This window comes from Thamnophis sirtalis, unplaced genomic scaffold, assembly GCF_051295495.1.
Source record: "Thamnophis sirtalis isolate CommonGarterSnake01/CBP01778 unplaced genomic scaffold, rThaSir2_p1.2 scaffold_3, whole genome shotgun sequence".
NCBI classification, from domain to species: domain Eukaryota; kingdom Metazoa; phylum Chordata; class Lepidosauria; order Squamata; family Natricidae; genus Thamnophis; species Thamnophis sirtalis.
In genome coordinates this window covers 127,694,146-127,711,806 of record NW_028261383.1, presented here as the reverse complement: position 1 = coordinate 127,711,806, position 17,661 = coordinate 127,694,146, and the positions used below count along the sequence as shown (strand labels likewise).

Here is a 17,661-nt window from a genome sequence, read left to right as displayed (position 1 = left end):
CAATGGATCCACTTGTTGCTGCCCTAGCTTCCCCAGTTTTAATTCCATTAGAAATTTCTGAGGGCTTGAAGGTGGAAGACCGTAAGGCCGAGTTAGTCATTCGTAAGATCCATCAGGCTGCGGCCTGGGCCTTGCGTGCTGCTACTGCGGCGTCCTTTAATAGGACCTCCTTGGTCTGGCTCAGGTAGTTGTAGAGTAGATTTGCCCCTGATGTCATGCGCCTACACCAAGATGTTACCAAACTGATGGCAGCCCTGGTATTCTCTGCGGATGCCACCCTTAATGCAGCGAAATTTGCATCTCGGGCTGTCGTTTCCAATGTTGCATCCCGGCGTTTGCTATGGCTTCACCATTGGCAGGCTGATGTTAAATCCAAGTGGTGCCTTGCTTCCACGCCTTTCAAAGGTGAGGCCTTGTTCGGGTCTGCTCTCGACCCCACTCTCATTGAAACTAGGGATAAGCGTAAGGTACTCCCTTCCACTAGCGGGCGCACTAACAGGAGACAGCAGCCTTATAATAGGCAGATTCAGGATTCACTACCACCCCTTATGTTCCCCACTATAACAGAGCCTTTACCCAGCCGCAGGACCGCGGTCAGGATTGCACAGGGGCCAGGGATAGGGGCCACCGGCAGAACCAGGCACAATCCCAGGCCAGAAGGCCATTTCGTGGGACTGGCAACCGGTCCTTTCAGAGGTACCGGTGACTCACAAGGGGAGGAACCCATTGGCAGGCGTCTCCTGGCCTTCGCTCATCAGTGGGCGGAGTCCACGTCCGACACCTGGGCCCTTCAGGTTGTAAGGCTGGGCCTCACTCTAGAATTTCTCTCCATCCCCCCGAGGCGGTTCATCAAGTGCCCTGTACCCAGGTGTCCTGTGAAAAGGCGTCTCATGGACACCGAAATACAACACCTTATCTTCATCAATGCCATAGAGCAGGTTCCAAAGGGTCAGGAGGGGCTAGGTTTTTACTCCATCTTATTCCTAGTGCCCAAGAGCTCGGGGGGATGGCGGGCCATCCTAGATTTGAAAAGGCTCAATCTGTACATCAAGTATCAAAAATTCAAGATGCAATCCCTCAAAAGCATCTTGGCATCCATCCACCAGGGTGACATGATGACATCAGTTAACATCAAGGAAGCGTACCTCCACGTGCCCATCCATCCGGCACATCGGAGGTTCCTACGCTTTCATTTCGCTGGCCGGCACTTTCAATACCGGGCCTTGCCCTTCGGCCTGTCATCAGCCCCTCGGACATTTACCAAGCTCCTGGAGATCGTAGCGGCGTCACTTTGCTCAGTTCCAATACGAGAGAATTGTTATCTACATGACATCTTGGTTCTGTCTCCATCTCGAAACCAGGCCCTACGGGATCTACAGGTAACAATGGACTCACTGCGGAGCCACGGGTTTGTTCTGAACCTCCCCAAGAGTCACCTGCAGCCGACCACATCATTGCTCCACCTGGGGACCATCATCAATTCCGTGACGTGCGAAGTGTCCCTGTCTCCAGAAAGGCAACAGAGCATCCAGCACCTGGTGAGTCAGGTATTGTCTCAGAGACTCTTACCACTGGCAACGCTTTCCCAACTACTTGGGAAAATGATTTCCTGTATCAACATTGTCCCCTGGGCCAGGTTCCATGCTCGCCCACTTCAATGGTTCCTGCTTCCCTTCCAGAGGGCACACACCAGCCATTCCCAGGTGAAGGTTCAGCTCCCACCCAAGCCTCTCGGATCCCTATTGGGTGGACATCCTCCAAACTTCTCAAGGGGTGTCCATTCAAGGAACCGGACCGCATCCAAATTACAATGGATGCCAGCCTGTTTGGGTGGAGGGGCCATGCCCTGGACCGAGTCGCACAGGGCTGATGGTCGAGTCAAGAGCTGAGAAACAGCATCAATTGGCTGGAGCTCCATGCCATCCACCTAGCCCTCCAAGAGTTCTGGGACATAGTGTCGCACAACCACATACTGGTCTTGACTGACAATGTAGCCTCCAAGGCCCATGTCAACAGCCAAGGGGGCACCCACTCCAGGGCCCTGATGCTGGAGGCGGAGAAGTTACATCACTGGGCGGAGAACAGACTGTTGTCAATTCGGGCGGAACACATCTCGGGCATTTCCAACACACAGGTGGACTGGCTGAGCAGGGCCACCGTGGATCAAGCGGAGTGGCAACTCCACCCTGACCTCTTCCAGGAGCTCTCTCTCACAACTACTGCAATTTTACACCAGGTACCAGACTCCCGGGGCGGAAAGGGTGGATGCTTTACGCAGCCCATGGCCGGCCGGCCTTTTTTACGTCTTCCCACCCCTCCCGATCCTCCCATCGGTCATTCAAAAGATACTGACGGAGCAGGCGGAAGTTCTGTTGGTAGCCCCGATGTGGTCCCGACCATCCTGGTACGCAGACCTCATGCACCTGTCAGTCTCACATCCGTGGAGGATTCTGGACGACCAGATCCAGCTCAACCAGGGAGCTCTCATCCACCCGAACCTCCAGCTGCTACAGTTAGCCGTGTGGCACGTGAGCGGGCTATTCTAACCGGTCTCCACTACTCAAGTAAGGTTATTGACATTATTCAAGCAGCCTGTCGTCCATCTACGCGTATATATGAGGCCACCTGGCAGGCCTTCTGCAGGTGGTGCCGCCGCACCGGAACTGACCCTATCAAGGCTTCGGTGCCCCAATCTTGGACTTTTTGCAAACAGGACTTGACAAGGGCCTAGCGCCCAACACACTTCGCCGGTAGGTCGCAGCCTTGTCCACGGTGATGGGGGCAGCCAGGGCTGTCCATTGTCTCAACACTCACGGGTCAAGTCCTTTCTAAAGGGTGCAGCTAATCTCTGACCCCAGACTGTGCACCGTTATCCTACCTGGGACTTGACTTTGGTTCTCAGGGCTCTCACATCTTCTCCATTCGAGCCCATTCAATCCGTCAGCCTCCGGTTATTGACGCTTAAGATGGTGTTCTTGGTAGCCATCATATCGGCCAGGAGGGTGTCTGAGTTGGCGGCGCTTTCAGTTCGCGCGGACCTCTGCATATTCCATCCCAACAGAGTCATCCTTCGTTTGGATCCAGCCCTCCTTCCAAAGATCAACACGTTGTTCCACAGGGCTCAGGAGCTCGTCCTCCTGGACTTCTGCCCATGCCCTTTCCATCTGCAGGAACGCCAGTGGCATCACCTAGACTCTTTGACGCTATGTGAAACACACGGCGTCGTTCAGGAGGTTGGAGGCACTTTTTGTTTCATTCCAACCATTATCCATGGGGCAGAAGGTGTCTTCCCATACCATCGGCCGGTGGTTAAAGGCGTGCATCGTTCTTGCTTATGATAGCCACTCCTGACTGGTTCCCAGGCGCATTACTCCTCATTCTACCAGGAGTGCGGCTACCACAGCGGCCTGGGCTACGCAAGCCTCAGTGGAAGAGATTTGCAGGGCAGCTACCTGGTCGTCGCCATCACCATTTATTAGACATTACAAGGTTGACCTGTATGCCTCGGCTGAGGCCTCTTTTGGGTGGTGAGTGTTGCAAAGGGTACTCTCTTCTCTGGAGGACCCTGGCCAGCCTAGCTCCTGCCCTGACTCTTAATTGCTTTGGCATGTCCCATGCTTGGATTCCCCTCGCAGTGCACAGGAGAACGACCATTGACTTACCTGAACTGTCCTTCTATGTGCGCTGCGAGGGGAATCCAAACCCACCCGCAGTTTCGGCTGGCCAGGGCTATCTCATGACTCTGACTCGATGACTGACCTTGCTCTGCTTAATGACTTGACTTATTCTGGACGTGACTGTTAATACCTTGTTCTTGGCCATGGCCATAAGTGACATTGCCACACATCTTTCAACGGCTGACTTCGTACAAAACTGACCCATCCAGTCAGAGGAGGCGTGGTCAACATTTACATAACTCAGTCTCTAGGCTAATGGACAAAGGATTCCCCTCACAGCGCACATAAAAAGACCGTTCAGGTAAGTCAACGGTCGTACTGGAAAGCTATTACTGAGCTGTGGTGTTTCTCCTTGTCCAGATTCAATATACAGATTGAGTTGCATTAATCCATTAGTTTCAAATGTGTGTAGACCCAGTTATTGTGAGCTTTTCTTAAAACATGGGTATGATATGTGAGCTCAACCAATATATTTCCTTTCATTCCAGCAGGAAAAGCTATTGCTTTTTGACTCAGCAATTATAGAAACAGAAACCACAAAACTCAGCTGCCTGCTGATCTTATCAAGTTCAAGTCCCTAATTGGTTTCTTTATATAAATACACTTAAGTTTAAACTTCAGGTTAAAATCTAAAAGAAAAGAAGGCATACTCAGAAACAATTTCTAGTGATGTAATCAGTCCACTACATTAAAACCAAAATGAGATTCTCATAGAATGCTTGAAAATTGATGCAGTTGGAAGAGGGCTCATGGCATCTTCAAATTCCTACATGGCTTGGGATCAAGTTACTTGAAGGATTTTCTTTTTCCCCTCACAGCTACCTAACCCACCAGAGCAGGGAGGCAGGGAATGCTATGAATCCCCTCTCCTAAGGAGATCCATTCTAGCGGGACCAAGAAGGGCCTTATTTATGATGGCTGTCTCCATGTGGAACATCATCCCTATGAAGATAAGATTGGGCCCCATTTTGATACTCTTTCGCAAATCCTTAAAGATCTGATTTTGCCAGTGGGTCTGGAGAACTTAGAGTGGGCTAGAGCTCTTCAAATGGCTCATTTGACTGTGGTCGACAGAAGAGATGGGAAGGTTATTCCTTTTTAATAGTTTTTATATTGGATTTTTATCTTTGTAAGCTTTCCGGAGCCAATGTGAGTGCTTTGGTCAGCCATATAAATTTTCTTAAATAAATTTCAAATATTCATTGTGCAAGAGATGATGTTATGAAAAATTATGTAATTTAAAATTTGGCTCTGTACCTTCTTAATTTTTGAACATTGATTTCCTACTTCTACAGCTAAGAAAAACTATTTCAGAAAGATAACCATGAAAATAAATTACGGTAGTAACTTTTTGATTAAGGGACATAAATTGCATGATTATTGTTCCTGACTAAACTGTTGAGATGTAGTTTGGGTGAAGTAGAAATCTTTGCTTTTATTTAGAAGTATGTTCTGCTGGACTGCACTGGCTTCCCTTGAATGACTAAACTGTAATGGAAAAACAAGATCCTTCCAGAACTTTCTGATGGCCAGCTACACAGTAATGAGGGATGTTGAAAGTTGCACTGAAGCAGCTTTTGGGGGCCTGCAAGTTTGCCCTTCCCAATCCACTTTTTATGCACGTTTTGTTTCAGATTTTATAAGCCTTTAATTTATGTCTGCTCTGGAATGAATGATTTGAAATATGGCAGTCAACTTCTGCTATTGCTTCAGATCCAGAATTCAGCCAGTAAAGAGCTACGATTGCTGAAATGACTGACGTGCATGTCTGCTTCAAAATGCACCATTATATTCAATAGCTTATTCTTTGTGGACATAAGACAGCAGGTTTAAGATACTGAGGCAGCTGATTTGTATAGGTATAAATTCATTTTATTTAGGCAGCTTTTTACAATTAGTTTTAATACATTTTTTCTCTGTAAGCTAACTAGAATTTTGCTAAAAGCTGGGTTCAAACAGATTTTTTTTTAAAATGAGTCAAAATAATGTTTTTAGTAGAGTGGGTGGGAAAGGAAAACACCGTGGCTGGAGAAATGGCTATTAACACTCTGAAAACACTTGATAAAATTTCTTTGCCAGTTTTTAACAGAATGAGCATCTCTTCCTTATGTACAGCAAAACTTTGCTCTTAATGTCTCTCAGATATGACAGACCATACTTTCCAAAGCACATGACCATTGGAATTACATTTCAATGTGTCTTCCGAGTTCAAGATTTTGCAAATTGGTATCACTGGAGCAATGTAAGGAAAATTAAATGTCATAGTTCTCCCAGTGACATATCAGTGTCTCTGGAAAGCCCACAAGCAAGGCATGAGAGCAGCAGAATCTTTACCTTTTGGGCCATTTGAGTTGGTGATGAAATCTCGTCTTTTGGCAGCAAAAACCATTAGTAACTAGTCAGGTTATTTCTTTTTATGAACGCAGGAATGCCAATAGAACCAACTACTGTATAATATTTGTGAAGTTTTAGAGAATGGACACAGAATACATATCACTTATGGTTTTACCTATTGTCATTATAGAAAAACCAACACGCTTGGAAATCTAGCTGTACAGCTAGGTTGCAGCACCAAAGTAACATTGGGCTCTGGAGTTAAGTAGCATCAGATCTAGTTAGTACTTGGATGGGAGTCTTTTAGGAAATAATAGGACTGTGGGCTTGCCTAGGACATTGGGGGGGGGGATGCCATATTAATATAAAAGTCAATGGCAAGCTGTTTCCATTTCTTGCCAATTGAGAACCAATGATTTTCAGACCTCATGGGTCACATAAATATGAAACAAGTATCTCCAGAGTAGCAGTCTAGAAAAAGAATGGCCCAAAGTCCATTGACTTCAAAAGAAAACCAAGAAAAGGTCTGTAGTTTAAACCTTGGGCTGACACACAAGAGTTTGATTGCTGAATTCTCCAGCAGACAGATCTTTTGTTTATGCGTTACTTATCTCTGCATTAAAGTGACTTTTGTGTTATGTCAAGTCTGAAGCTTCTTCTGTTTGGTAATTGCTGAATATGGGATTGCTTTTCTGGGGAGGAGATGTTTATTGTCATGTGAAATCTGACAACAGTAAAGCCAGCTTCTTATGATTGGATTTAAGTTTCCTGCCACTTGGTATAAAGAATTTAGAATATGTTTGACAACTGGGCAAAAGACAAGCTAATTATTATAAGAACTTCCAATCCAGCAGAGAGGGAGGGAGATTTTATTTGGCTCTTTGCAAATCACTATTGACTGAAATTGAAAGTTTCCTGAAAAATAGCACTCATTGAATAACATTTGTGATAAAAACTTTAACAAAGAGCCAATCTGAGAAATATTGTCACACAGCATTATAAAGAATAAACTAGTTCACTGAACCGAATACACACACACACACTCACACTCACACTCACACACACACACACACACACTTTGCTCATGTTTTATGCAGTAGCTATATTTTACTCAACTATAAAATATAAATTACATCTTCGTTTGTTCATTTGGGCTTATCAAATTCATATCATTAAATGTAAATCTAAGTGGAATCCAGATCGTAGTTTACAAAGTGGATACTGCAGATGCCTTTGCAAGGTGTGGTGGAAAATATCTTTCTAATATAATGTGAGAATGCAAAAATAAATAGGCAAAAAGGCCATGTCAGTATTTGGTCATGTGTACTCTCAAACAGATGACTGAATGACTTAAAAAGGAAATGGGATGCTCAACATCTGAAGTAGACCAGAAACAATACCGAATTAAAAAGTTACTTTGAAAATAGATTCAATTAAAGGGCATATGAGCAGAAGAAACAAATTCTTCCACAACAGCTAGGTGGATATCACAGTCATGATTGATTATCAACAAAAATGACTTTTCCATCAAAATTCATTATCAAGCAATAAATTTGTTCTCAATTAAGGTTCTGGAAAAACAAATTATTTCTAGAGTACTGGCAAGCTTAATAACAGACATGTTATTAGACTTGCAAGATAGGTGATTTTTTTTCTTGGTAAAAGCAATATCATCTGAGATGAGATTAGCTATAACATGATTATTAAAGGCTTACATACACTGTACGTTCATAAATTACATTCTTGATGATTGATTAATTTTGTATATGTTATGGCGGACAATTTGTCACGACATCCAGCAATTTTAGCTATCCTTAAATAGCCCAGTAATGCTCATATCTAACACAGAGAAGAAAACCTGTGTCTGATATTGCCAAATATTATTTGTAATTCGCCATTCAAGGTTGAGGCTGCTAGAAACAAGTTAACATAGGAAGAAGTTTCTCTTTATAATAAAAGTGTTAATTGTTGTTCTAACAGGATAAACCAGAATTCTCTCTGTAGTCTGGAATTCTGCAAGCCTATGTTAAAAGTCAGTAATGACTGGTAGTTCTTTGAATGGTGATGACTAAAAATATTTCAGCAATAACCTCCCTCCAAGTAAATGAAGGCCATTTACACTCTTGTCAGGCTAATTCCCATGGAATTATTTCAGTGCTTCCTTGATTATGTAGCACAACAGAGTCAAACACTACAGGTAGTCTTCAACTTACAGCAGTTCATTCAGTGACAGTTCGAAGTTACACCGTTAGTGAAGAAAGTGACGACCATTTTTCACACATGACCTTTGCGGCATCCTCAAGGTCACATGACCAGCATTTGGATGCTTGGCAATTGGTTCACTTTTATGACGGTTGCAGCATCCCCAGATCATGTGATCACCTTTTGCAACTTTCTGAGAAGCAAAGTCAATTCGCCATTCAAGGTTGAGGCTGCTAGAAACAAGTTAACATAGGAAGAAGTTTCTCTTTATAATAAAAGTGTTAATTGTTGTTCTAACAGGATAAACCAGAATTCTCTCTGTAGTCTGGAATTCTGCAAGCCTATGTTAAAAGAGCCAGTTTCACTGAACACATGTCATTTTGACATCACCGTGGCTTTCTTAAAATACTACTGCATTGGTGGATGTTTATGCTGAACATTTTAGAATCGGCCAAACAGGATGAAAAACCTCTACTCCTTGAGCATGGAAGCAAAAATTCTTACTTTAACTCAGAATACACGATGATCAAAGATAGCACAAAAGTCAGTTCCAATCGGAGCAATATGTAGAAATAAAAGAAGTAAATAGGGGAGGGGATTGATGTTTTGTGTACATTCGTGCTTACTCTTGCAGTCTCACTCGTGCCCCCTGCCCTTGCTTATAACTAAACACTTAAAAGGAGCATGTAAAACATTCTAAATTACCAAGTACATTTGAGCTTTTTATTGGCCTCTTACTCTCTCATCACCCCCATTATTTTATATAGGTTGAAAATCTGTATTGGTATGATTGCATTGTGTTTACATACAGGCTAAAAAGCCCCAATGATTGCTCTCCGTGGGTGGCCCTGATTTCTCTCCCATTGCAGCTGAATCAGTGCTCCACAGTCATCATATCCTGCAGATGTAACTTGTATTGGCATGCTGAGTGAAATTGTCAATTAAGACACAGCTGGTATCTGGGATGCTTACGCTCTACCACCAGTATTCTAGCATTCTGGTTTATACCACATCCATTCAATAATAATCCTAGAAGACCTTGGGCGGGGGAGAGACTCACTGAAAGAAGCTTACAAATATCAAATGTTTTCAAAGCAACTCTAAGCTTGAATGAAAGGCATCCAGGCCATCAAGCCCAATATTAAGGTTCTCATGGATAGAGTTCCCAAACACATTAACAAAGCCCTTTGCCACCATGCAAGATAGTCCAAGCTTTCTCATGTACTTCATAAAGTTCATTCAAGTGTTCTGGAGTGGGTTTGATGTTGCTGAGTTCCACCATTTTGCAGACTGGATTTGAGACTGAGAGACAGGCACTAAGAAAACAAAAGTCTGTGATCAGATATGTAACTAAGGGACCATCCAAAGCAAAAATCGGAACATCCATCATGTTGTTCTATAAATACGGAGAAGTTGACAAAGAAAAGTCTTTGGATCAAAGCTATCAGAAGCAGAACAGCAGTGATGTCAGATTTAATACAACAATAGTAGAGTAGCAAATAGGAACAGGAAGAACTATCAGCTCTTAATGTAAAGTGTGGCAGCATCTTCAGAATTTGGAATGCCTGGGATTGGGACCTAATTTTTGTTGGGGATGGGGGAGACATTTGATTTAGAAGCCAAAGTTTGGTCAGATATTTCTAGAGAGTTGGAGTTTATAACTCTGTTGTTCATCTCTTTCATGGATCAGCATTCTTGCCACTGTATCCACACAGTGCATTGATTGCTCTTTAAAAAAAAATTATTATTTCCTTCTATGTAGCTCCTACCTTCATACTGGTCCCTCGCTAAATTTAAGAGTATCCAAAACTCGCAAGCAAACTAAAAGATGTGCTAGAAGACAATTGATGAAAATGTGACTGAGTGGAAATAGCAGGAAACAGAAGGTTTCCTTTAGGCAACCCAGTAAAAGTGACTGTAGCAAAAAAAATAAAAAAAATAAAATCTTCTCCCTTTGCATATGGCATTGCAAAATTTGCTGAGCTGTCAAGATTCCCAGGAATGAGACTGTGCCCTTGCCATGCAGGAAGTAGAGCTGTAAGCCTTGGCAATTATTTGTGTATTTCCATGCAAACTATAAAATAATTTCTTTCCTTCACATTGAAGAAGTAATCTTGAGTTTTTGTTTTGTTTTGTTCAATTTAGTCACTATTTGTGCCAACATAAAAGCAGGAGAGCAGAGATCCTTAGAAAAAGAAATGCCCTTCTGCAGAACTGCCCTCCAACCTCCTGTTTAATCCATCAAAACGATGTCATCTGCCATCAGCAGCAGACTATAGGCAATGTTCAACCTGATGGGACAGTTGTTTCTTTGTACAATATCTCATTGAGCAAGGAGATTCATGCTGAGTCTCTTGGATCAGAACTTCCAGGGAGATGCTTGCTTCAAAACAAATGTGCTTTGCACGGGAGATCCTCCATAACCATTGGTAAAGAAGTAAGGGATACATCATATGTTACCAATCAAGTCTTTTCAGAGAAAAGGGTTCATACCGCTTTGTGAAGCTAATGGTGGTGGGATCGAGCCAGAGAGTGGTAGGAGGGGTTGAGGCAGGTTGCCAGGTAGCTCTGGGAAAGGCCCTGCTCCAGCCTGAGGGAAGGCACTCACAGAGGCTGGGAGAGTTATCGTTGAGGGGATGCTACTGAGCGGAAGAGGGAGAGAAGCACTGTAGGTCATAGAGTTCATTGGCATCCCCATAAGAACACTAGGCACTGGGGAGTTGGTCCGCATCTGATTGAGAGTTGGTTTGGGCTGATCAACATTAAACGGATTGGTAGGTGAAGGGGCACTGAGTCCTAGAAAAGAAAAGAAAAACATGACTCGTCTTGATTTCCATTAAGAATTACTGTGAGAAATTGAGGAAGTTAATCCCTGTCCCCATCATCAAGGGATTCTGCAAAAGAAATTGACAGGTTCCAAAGAAAGCCCACTATTTTCTTTATTCTGTCAAATAGGGAATATATGAAAAGGCATCTCATCACTATTTCCGAAGGGCAATGTTTTCCAACAGGTTCCAAGGATATTTGGTTTCAAGAACTGAAATACCAACAGGCTCAACCAAAAGCAGAAGCCACAACCATTATTTTATCCAAAGGCAAATATGGGTATTGTGAATTTTTGGGCAAGTATTGAAGCCTATGAATAAATGGGTCCAATGAAAAGGGGAACAAAGAAGAAAGGTGTGGCAGGGCCTAGGTGCAGGATTGAATCACACAAAACTTTTGCTAACAAAAGTTCCTTTAGACTTCTGTATAAGATCCCATGTTGTTGGTCCTGCCTATGCAACTTACCTGCCAGAAATGGATTACGTGACTTCACGCTCTGGGGGACTATAACCAAGGAGTCCAAGTTAACCAAGGAAGAGGCGTTGGGGCCAAGAAAGGTCTCTGGTGTTTTGTTGTCCTTCTCCTTTGAATCAGGTAAAGAATCTCCTAAACTTGTAATATCAAAAATATCTTTATTTTGAATTCCATTCTCGGCGGTGCTTGGAATAAAGTCACCAAACAGATCCACATCTACCAGTGAGAAAGAGAGAGAAAAAAGAGATTTTACTTTATTGATCACATAGTCCCATTGCTTGCTCCTCACTTCCTTTTGCTTCTTCATTAGTTTATATATTTAGCCATTTCTGAAAAGGATGATTTTATAATATAAACAATATATTCTGAATATTTATAGATTCTGGATTTATATTAAGGATATCCCCCCCCCCCCGTCCGTGTGTGTGTTCATTTCTGAAGTATATGGTTTGTTTACAAAACCCCAAACAAAGCTAAAAAGCTTAGGGTTTTTTTTTTAATGTGGTAGATTTCAAATAGAGCCATGGCAAAATTGAGTTTATTGGATCAGAAGGGGCACAATGTTTTAAGTGTCAGTTCTCTTCACTGTTATCAGCATATGCCACGGTGCACATGAGGAAATATGTTTTCTAAATTGAAAATAGATTAGTTGCTGGAATTACTGTAACCTCTACCGTTCATCTCAATAAATCTTGCTAAAGAAAATTCTTTTAAGACTCATGCTTGGGAAAGAGTCATGCTGGATTTAGGCACCTGGCAAAGAAATTGAAATTTTTTTTCAATGTAAAATTGCATTGGCACCATTCCAAAATGGTGAACAGGGGAGTTCTTACACTGTGATTATCTCCTCTCTTAGTGTTTTTTCCTTTGATAATGTAATAGGTTTGTAGCTGTATTGTATTATATCATTCATTCAGAAAATAAACGATTTATAAAAAATAAAAATTAGATAAGTTGTTTCTGTTTGTCAGTATATCAATAGAACAATGTTTATTTACAAAATGATATTTTACTATTTCACAACAGTGTCTTCTTTTATTTTGTCATCTCTTCAATATACTGGAAATGTTCCTTTTTCATATCATTCATCTGCTACATTTCTCCACTCTTATCGTCTCCTTCCTATTTACCTTTTCATCTACATTTTACATAAAGTTCTTTAACCTTTTACATAATTCTGTTCTAGTAAGAACAAGCTATTGTTTTATCACAAAACTGCTAATGTCAATATATCAAAAATTTTATTAATTCTAGACATTCTTTTTTTAGCAAATAAGTTTAAATTAAAGTAGGTTTCCCCCCCACTTTTATATCCCCTGATCAAACTGGAATTGTGGCTCAGAAAAATTTAGTTGACTTTATTGGAAGACCTTTAAACCTATTATACCAAGTATATAAATATCTCAGTTACAATGTTTCACATAAACATTTCTAATATATTTGATATAATGAAATGGAAGTTTCCATACAAACTTTTATGTGCCATAGTTCTGATTATAATTTTGTACTTGTAACTAAACAACTATATTTGTTATTTATAATTAATATTAATTAATATTGTAGGAATAAAACTGGGATGTCTTTTCATTCTTGTTTATAATTGAACTATTAGCAGAAAATATTAATTATTACAGTGATGTAAAGGTTAAAAACCAAAAGGGTTTTCCTTAATATGTTTACTGAAGCCATATAAATTTTCTTCAATCACCATGCTGGGATTCCCAGTTAACAAAACAACTTAACCAAGTGGCAGAAGCAGAATTTAATATGGAAAGTCCAACGATTATGATAATCATGACTAACAATAATTGTGCAAGTATGCTTGAGGACTTCTGACCTATGGGAGAGATTCTTGAAAATTGTTCTTACAAAGATGTAGGCCACCTAAGGAAAATAAATTCTGAGCCACTGTTGATAAACCCAAAACAGATCCTTAAAAAAAAAAACTACTAACGTTACCCTTGCTTGGCAAAATTGCAGCTGTCAAAGTGATATTATCAAAATTATTTTTTTTCAGAAATTTCCCATTTGACTTGTATCACATTGGTCCCAGTGTTGACAAAACAATTCCTCACCACTATCCATTTGAGGAAGAAATCTACGCTTCAGCAAGCAATATTGTATAACTATAAAAGAGGGCTGAGAATAATAAACTTGAAATAGTTCAGTTTTATCATTGTTAATCTACATCAATTAATACTCAAAATTACTAACTTTCTGTGTCCAGTGGGTTCAAATAAAGTTGGCTTTGGAATCATCAGAAATCCATCCAATAATTCAGGATTTAATGGAAATATTGCTACTGGGGTTTTTTTATACTTGGCATACATAAATCAATTTTATCCTTAACTAATTCTACAAAAATGCTACCTTTTTTTAAATATATAATTTTTAAATACAAAATGAGCATGATCAGCAAAAAGAATAAGAACACAACCTATGCACACTTGGAGACATGATCATTAATGCTTATTCTACTGTATATCTGTTTGAGTTATGTTATGTTATAAAATGGAAACTGGAAAATATTTGGTTCTGTCCTCATATTGAAATAGCTCCAGTCAGAACTTTTATTTAAACAGCCATTCCATCTCTCTTTTGCAGAATTTACGTTAAGTTCAGGTATGTGGTTGTAGTCTTAAAAAATTAAAAGCAGCTCCATTGCACTATGAAACAGATGCTCTAAACTTTATCAAAATAATTTCAGAATGTAATTTTGAAAAAGGAACAGAAGGAGCTGAGTGGAATGCCATCTGGTCCAAACTATCTTTTAATGCCAGCCCATAGATGGTAATCTATATTTTTTTTCATATGGATTGTATTTCTTATTGGACTCTGGCCACTTCTTTTCATTTGGGAAGGTCCTTAGGTCATTCTGCTCTAAAGCATTTGCCAAAGTGTCTAATATAGCAAACAACATGTAGAGATTGATCTACTCCCCAGATTTTTATAAATACTGGAGCCTGTCCAGAATTCCTTGCAATAATTAATTAATTAAACTGTTATGACTGACAGCCTAAACATGGTTGCTTGATAGGAAATAGACAGAGGAATTTGTCTGACTGTTATCTCAAAATATGTGGCACTTGCATTGATGGAAAGATCCATATAGCACTCATCCTGCCAGAACTGTTCTGAAGTCATCTCATTTCCCTTTATACAAGGAATAGCCACTTGGCCCTTTTCCCCAAGCAGTAGTGAGATTCCATTCATGCAGATGCATCACTGGGAGCTTTTAAAAACCATCAGAGGTGCACAAAAAAGAAGAGAAGAGCTAAGAGAGGGAGAATTGTGACTGACGACTTGATTCCTGCATACTTGTCTGAGTATGGGGATATCCTGTGAAATAAAAACTAGGATGGAACTACTTCTGGTTGTGACACCATCCCCCTTCTCTGACCTCAAAGAAGGATTGGACCTGTTTAAATGAAAGATCGCAGAAAATTCCAACTGAACTGGGAAGGTTAAAGAAAACATCAAAAAAGAAAGTGTACATAAAACACTTCCATATTTCTGCTAGTACAATTTCCCATGTAATAGTTGGTTTTAGCTCTTTATTGTCAGCAAGATCTGTCAAACGTCTGAGATCAATATGTGCAAGAAGAATCAGCATCCACAGTTATTTTTGCTCATTACATTTCTCCATGAATACATATAATCAGACTTCTCTTTTCCAGATGTTGCACCTAATAGCTCCTATCAGGTGGCTATGTTGCCTGGGATTAATAGGCATTGTTTCCAAGGAAGGACATAGGTCAGGGATGGCTACATTAGAGCTTGCTTACCTCCAGAGCTGTTGGCTTTCACAGAAGACGAGGCCTGAGAACTTTCATGTTCTGGTTGGTCCACAGATTCGGGTAATTTTGCAAATAAGTCAAATGTACTATTGTCTACAAGAGTAGGAAAATATATATTAACCGTCTTCTCTTGCTTCTCTGTCTCTTTTTTCTTTCTAATATTTTCCAGTCCTCTTTTTCAGATCAACCAAATGTTGATCCCTTGGTTGTGACAGGGATTAACCAATTGTTGCGTTGCCCAAGCCTGATGTTGTGGGCTGAAACACTAACCCGAAATCACCCAACTGGCTTTCATGCTTAAGGCGGGACTAGAGCTCACGGTGTCTTGGTTACTAGCCTTAACCACTAAACCAAATTGGCTCTCTATGCTTTATTCAATCTCAGCCTTAACACCATTGAGAAGGAATGGAAGTTCAGCAGAAGCAGTAGCACTGTTATTTATGTTTATCCTTCGCGCACAAAGGAAGCTAAGGACAGAGACAGATTTATTGTCCAGTGCTCCACTAGGGAAAAAAAGAGATATATTTCTCCTCCTCCTCTGCTACCAGTTTGTTACCAGTTTGTTGAATTTGGGGATCTTAACTGGAGAAACGAGAGTGAGATTGTGGATGGAATCTCTTCTTTTATATTTACTTCAAAGCCTAGACCTCCTTACAGTAAAAAGGAAGCAGAGAAAGAAGCTTGCTTAATCCCACATGACACTCGGTTTCATCTCTGTTTCTGAAGACAGCTAAAAAGGTATCTAGGTGTCCTTCATTTCATTCACAGCAAGGAAGGTCACACAACTTGCCACTTAGGAACTCAACTGGGACAATCCCACATTCCTCTTGCAAACTAATCAAACATATTACATGGCTCACATAAAGCAAGAGAGAACTTATGGCCACCAGTTATGAAGTTAGGGGAAGGATACTATTAATTCGTCACACTGAGCGGTCTCAAAAACCGCAGGTGATTTTAAAAAAAATAATGCAATTGATTTATATCTTTATACAGGAGCTCAAGGTGGCACAAATGGTGCCTCTCATCCTATTTTTCCTCACAACATCTCTATGAGGTAGACTACAATGAGAAAGACTGCTCAAAGTTGCCCACTGAAGAAAGCATCAAGAGGAAGGAAAGGAGGAAGAGCTGCTACCACAAGCACATTAAGACTTGTAATAGTTGCTTACTATTGCCAATACAAAATAAGTAGGCCTGACCTATATGCCATTGGTTTCTTAGCTTGATCTACCTAGTTGGTCTGGCAGGTGACTGAGGGTAAACTAGAACTTGTGTCTCCCCATTTCTTGTCCATCACCTCAATCAACCCACCACATTGGCTCTCTTACCAGGGGCAGAGGAATTATCCATAGAACCTCCCCAAGGATCAGCAGCAGAAGTGACACTTGTAGAGAGTGGAGCAGGTGGTGACTGTTTTCCCCAGGGGTCTGTCAATGAGATACCTGAAGGCAATGATTTTATCCCCCATGGATCAGAGGCAGAAGAGACAGGAGGAAGATTCCAGGGGCTGGAAGAAGCTTGACCAGCAGAAGAGTGAGTCAGAGGATCCTCCGAAGGTAATGGCACCCAAGGGTCTGCAGAAGGACCCCATGATGTTCCTGTTGATTCCACGGGAGATTTGGTATCTGAAAGGAGCAAGTACACAGAAAAGAGTCTATCAACGTGGAATCTGATTTGCCCGAGAAATAGGGAATGAATCGACTAAGAAGCAGATAACTTCATGAAGTCAAGATTGAATAAATGAGTAAACTCAACCTTAGAGATGCCATTTGAGGAAAGAAATCTTAGCTGACTCATTCTATGAGCTTTAACTGATCAAATCTGCCTAAATATGTATAAGAATGCATGCTAAAGGAGGAAAGTCAAGTCTAGATGCTATATATTGGTCCAACAGAAATAATCTTAGAGGGAAATTCATTTGAACTGTAAATAGAGACAGAAAGGTTTATGTTTCTTTTAAGATCAGAGTTGATACTCAAGACTCTTTTACTAAGATGCTTAAAAGGACTTTAATAATAACTCATTTTTAAATAAAGGTTTATAAAACTCTTATTTTGTATTTATGCATATAAATGTACATAACATTACAAAATGTATACAAAATTACAAAAATGAATTGAAGTATTTTTATTACCTAGAAGGTACCACACACAACTTAAGGCAGAGTCACACAATAACAGGCAATTGTTTAACATTGACCCCAGTTACCCAATAGCTAGAATGGAATGGAAGAACAGAAAAAAGAAAGAAGAGAACAGGTTCAAAACTTCTTACTATTGTGGTCCCAAGAACTGGACAAGGATAGAGCTGAAGGAGAGAAGTCTGTGTCAACAGATCAAACAATGCCC

General features: G+C 40.9%; 1 protein-coding gene across 8 annotated transcripts in view; it reads right to left on the bottom strand.

Annotated features, from left to right (window-relative positions):
- Positions 1-9,437: 9,437 nt before the first annotated feature.
- EPN3 (epsin 3) overlaps positions 9,438-17,661 on the bottom strand; it is a 47,247-nt gene continuing 39,023 nt past the window's right edge. For 6 of the 8 annotated variants that reach the window (XM_014068426.2, XM_014068427.2, XM_014068429.2 and 3 more), the window contains 5 exons: positions 16,756-16,938; positions 15,299-15,403; positions 11,505-11,729; positions 10,707-11,009; positions 9,438-9,529 (listed from right to left, as the gene is read on the bottom strand). In XM_014068426.2, the coding sequence (XP_013923901.2) occupies positions 9,453-9,529; positions 10,707-11,009; positions 11,505-11,729; positions 15,299-15,403; positions 16,756-16,938 (893 nt within the window). In that variant the 3' untranslated portion in view covers positions 9,438-9,452. Of the gene's footprint in view, positions 11,010-11,504; positions 11,730-15,298; positions 15,404-16,755; positions 16,939-17,661 lie in introns of all 8 variants that reach the window. The other 2 variants (XM_087710018.1, XM_087710019.1) reach the window with 1 other exon arrangement.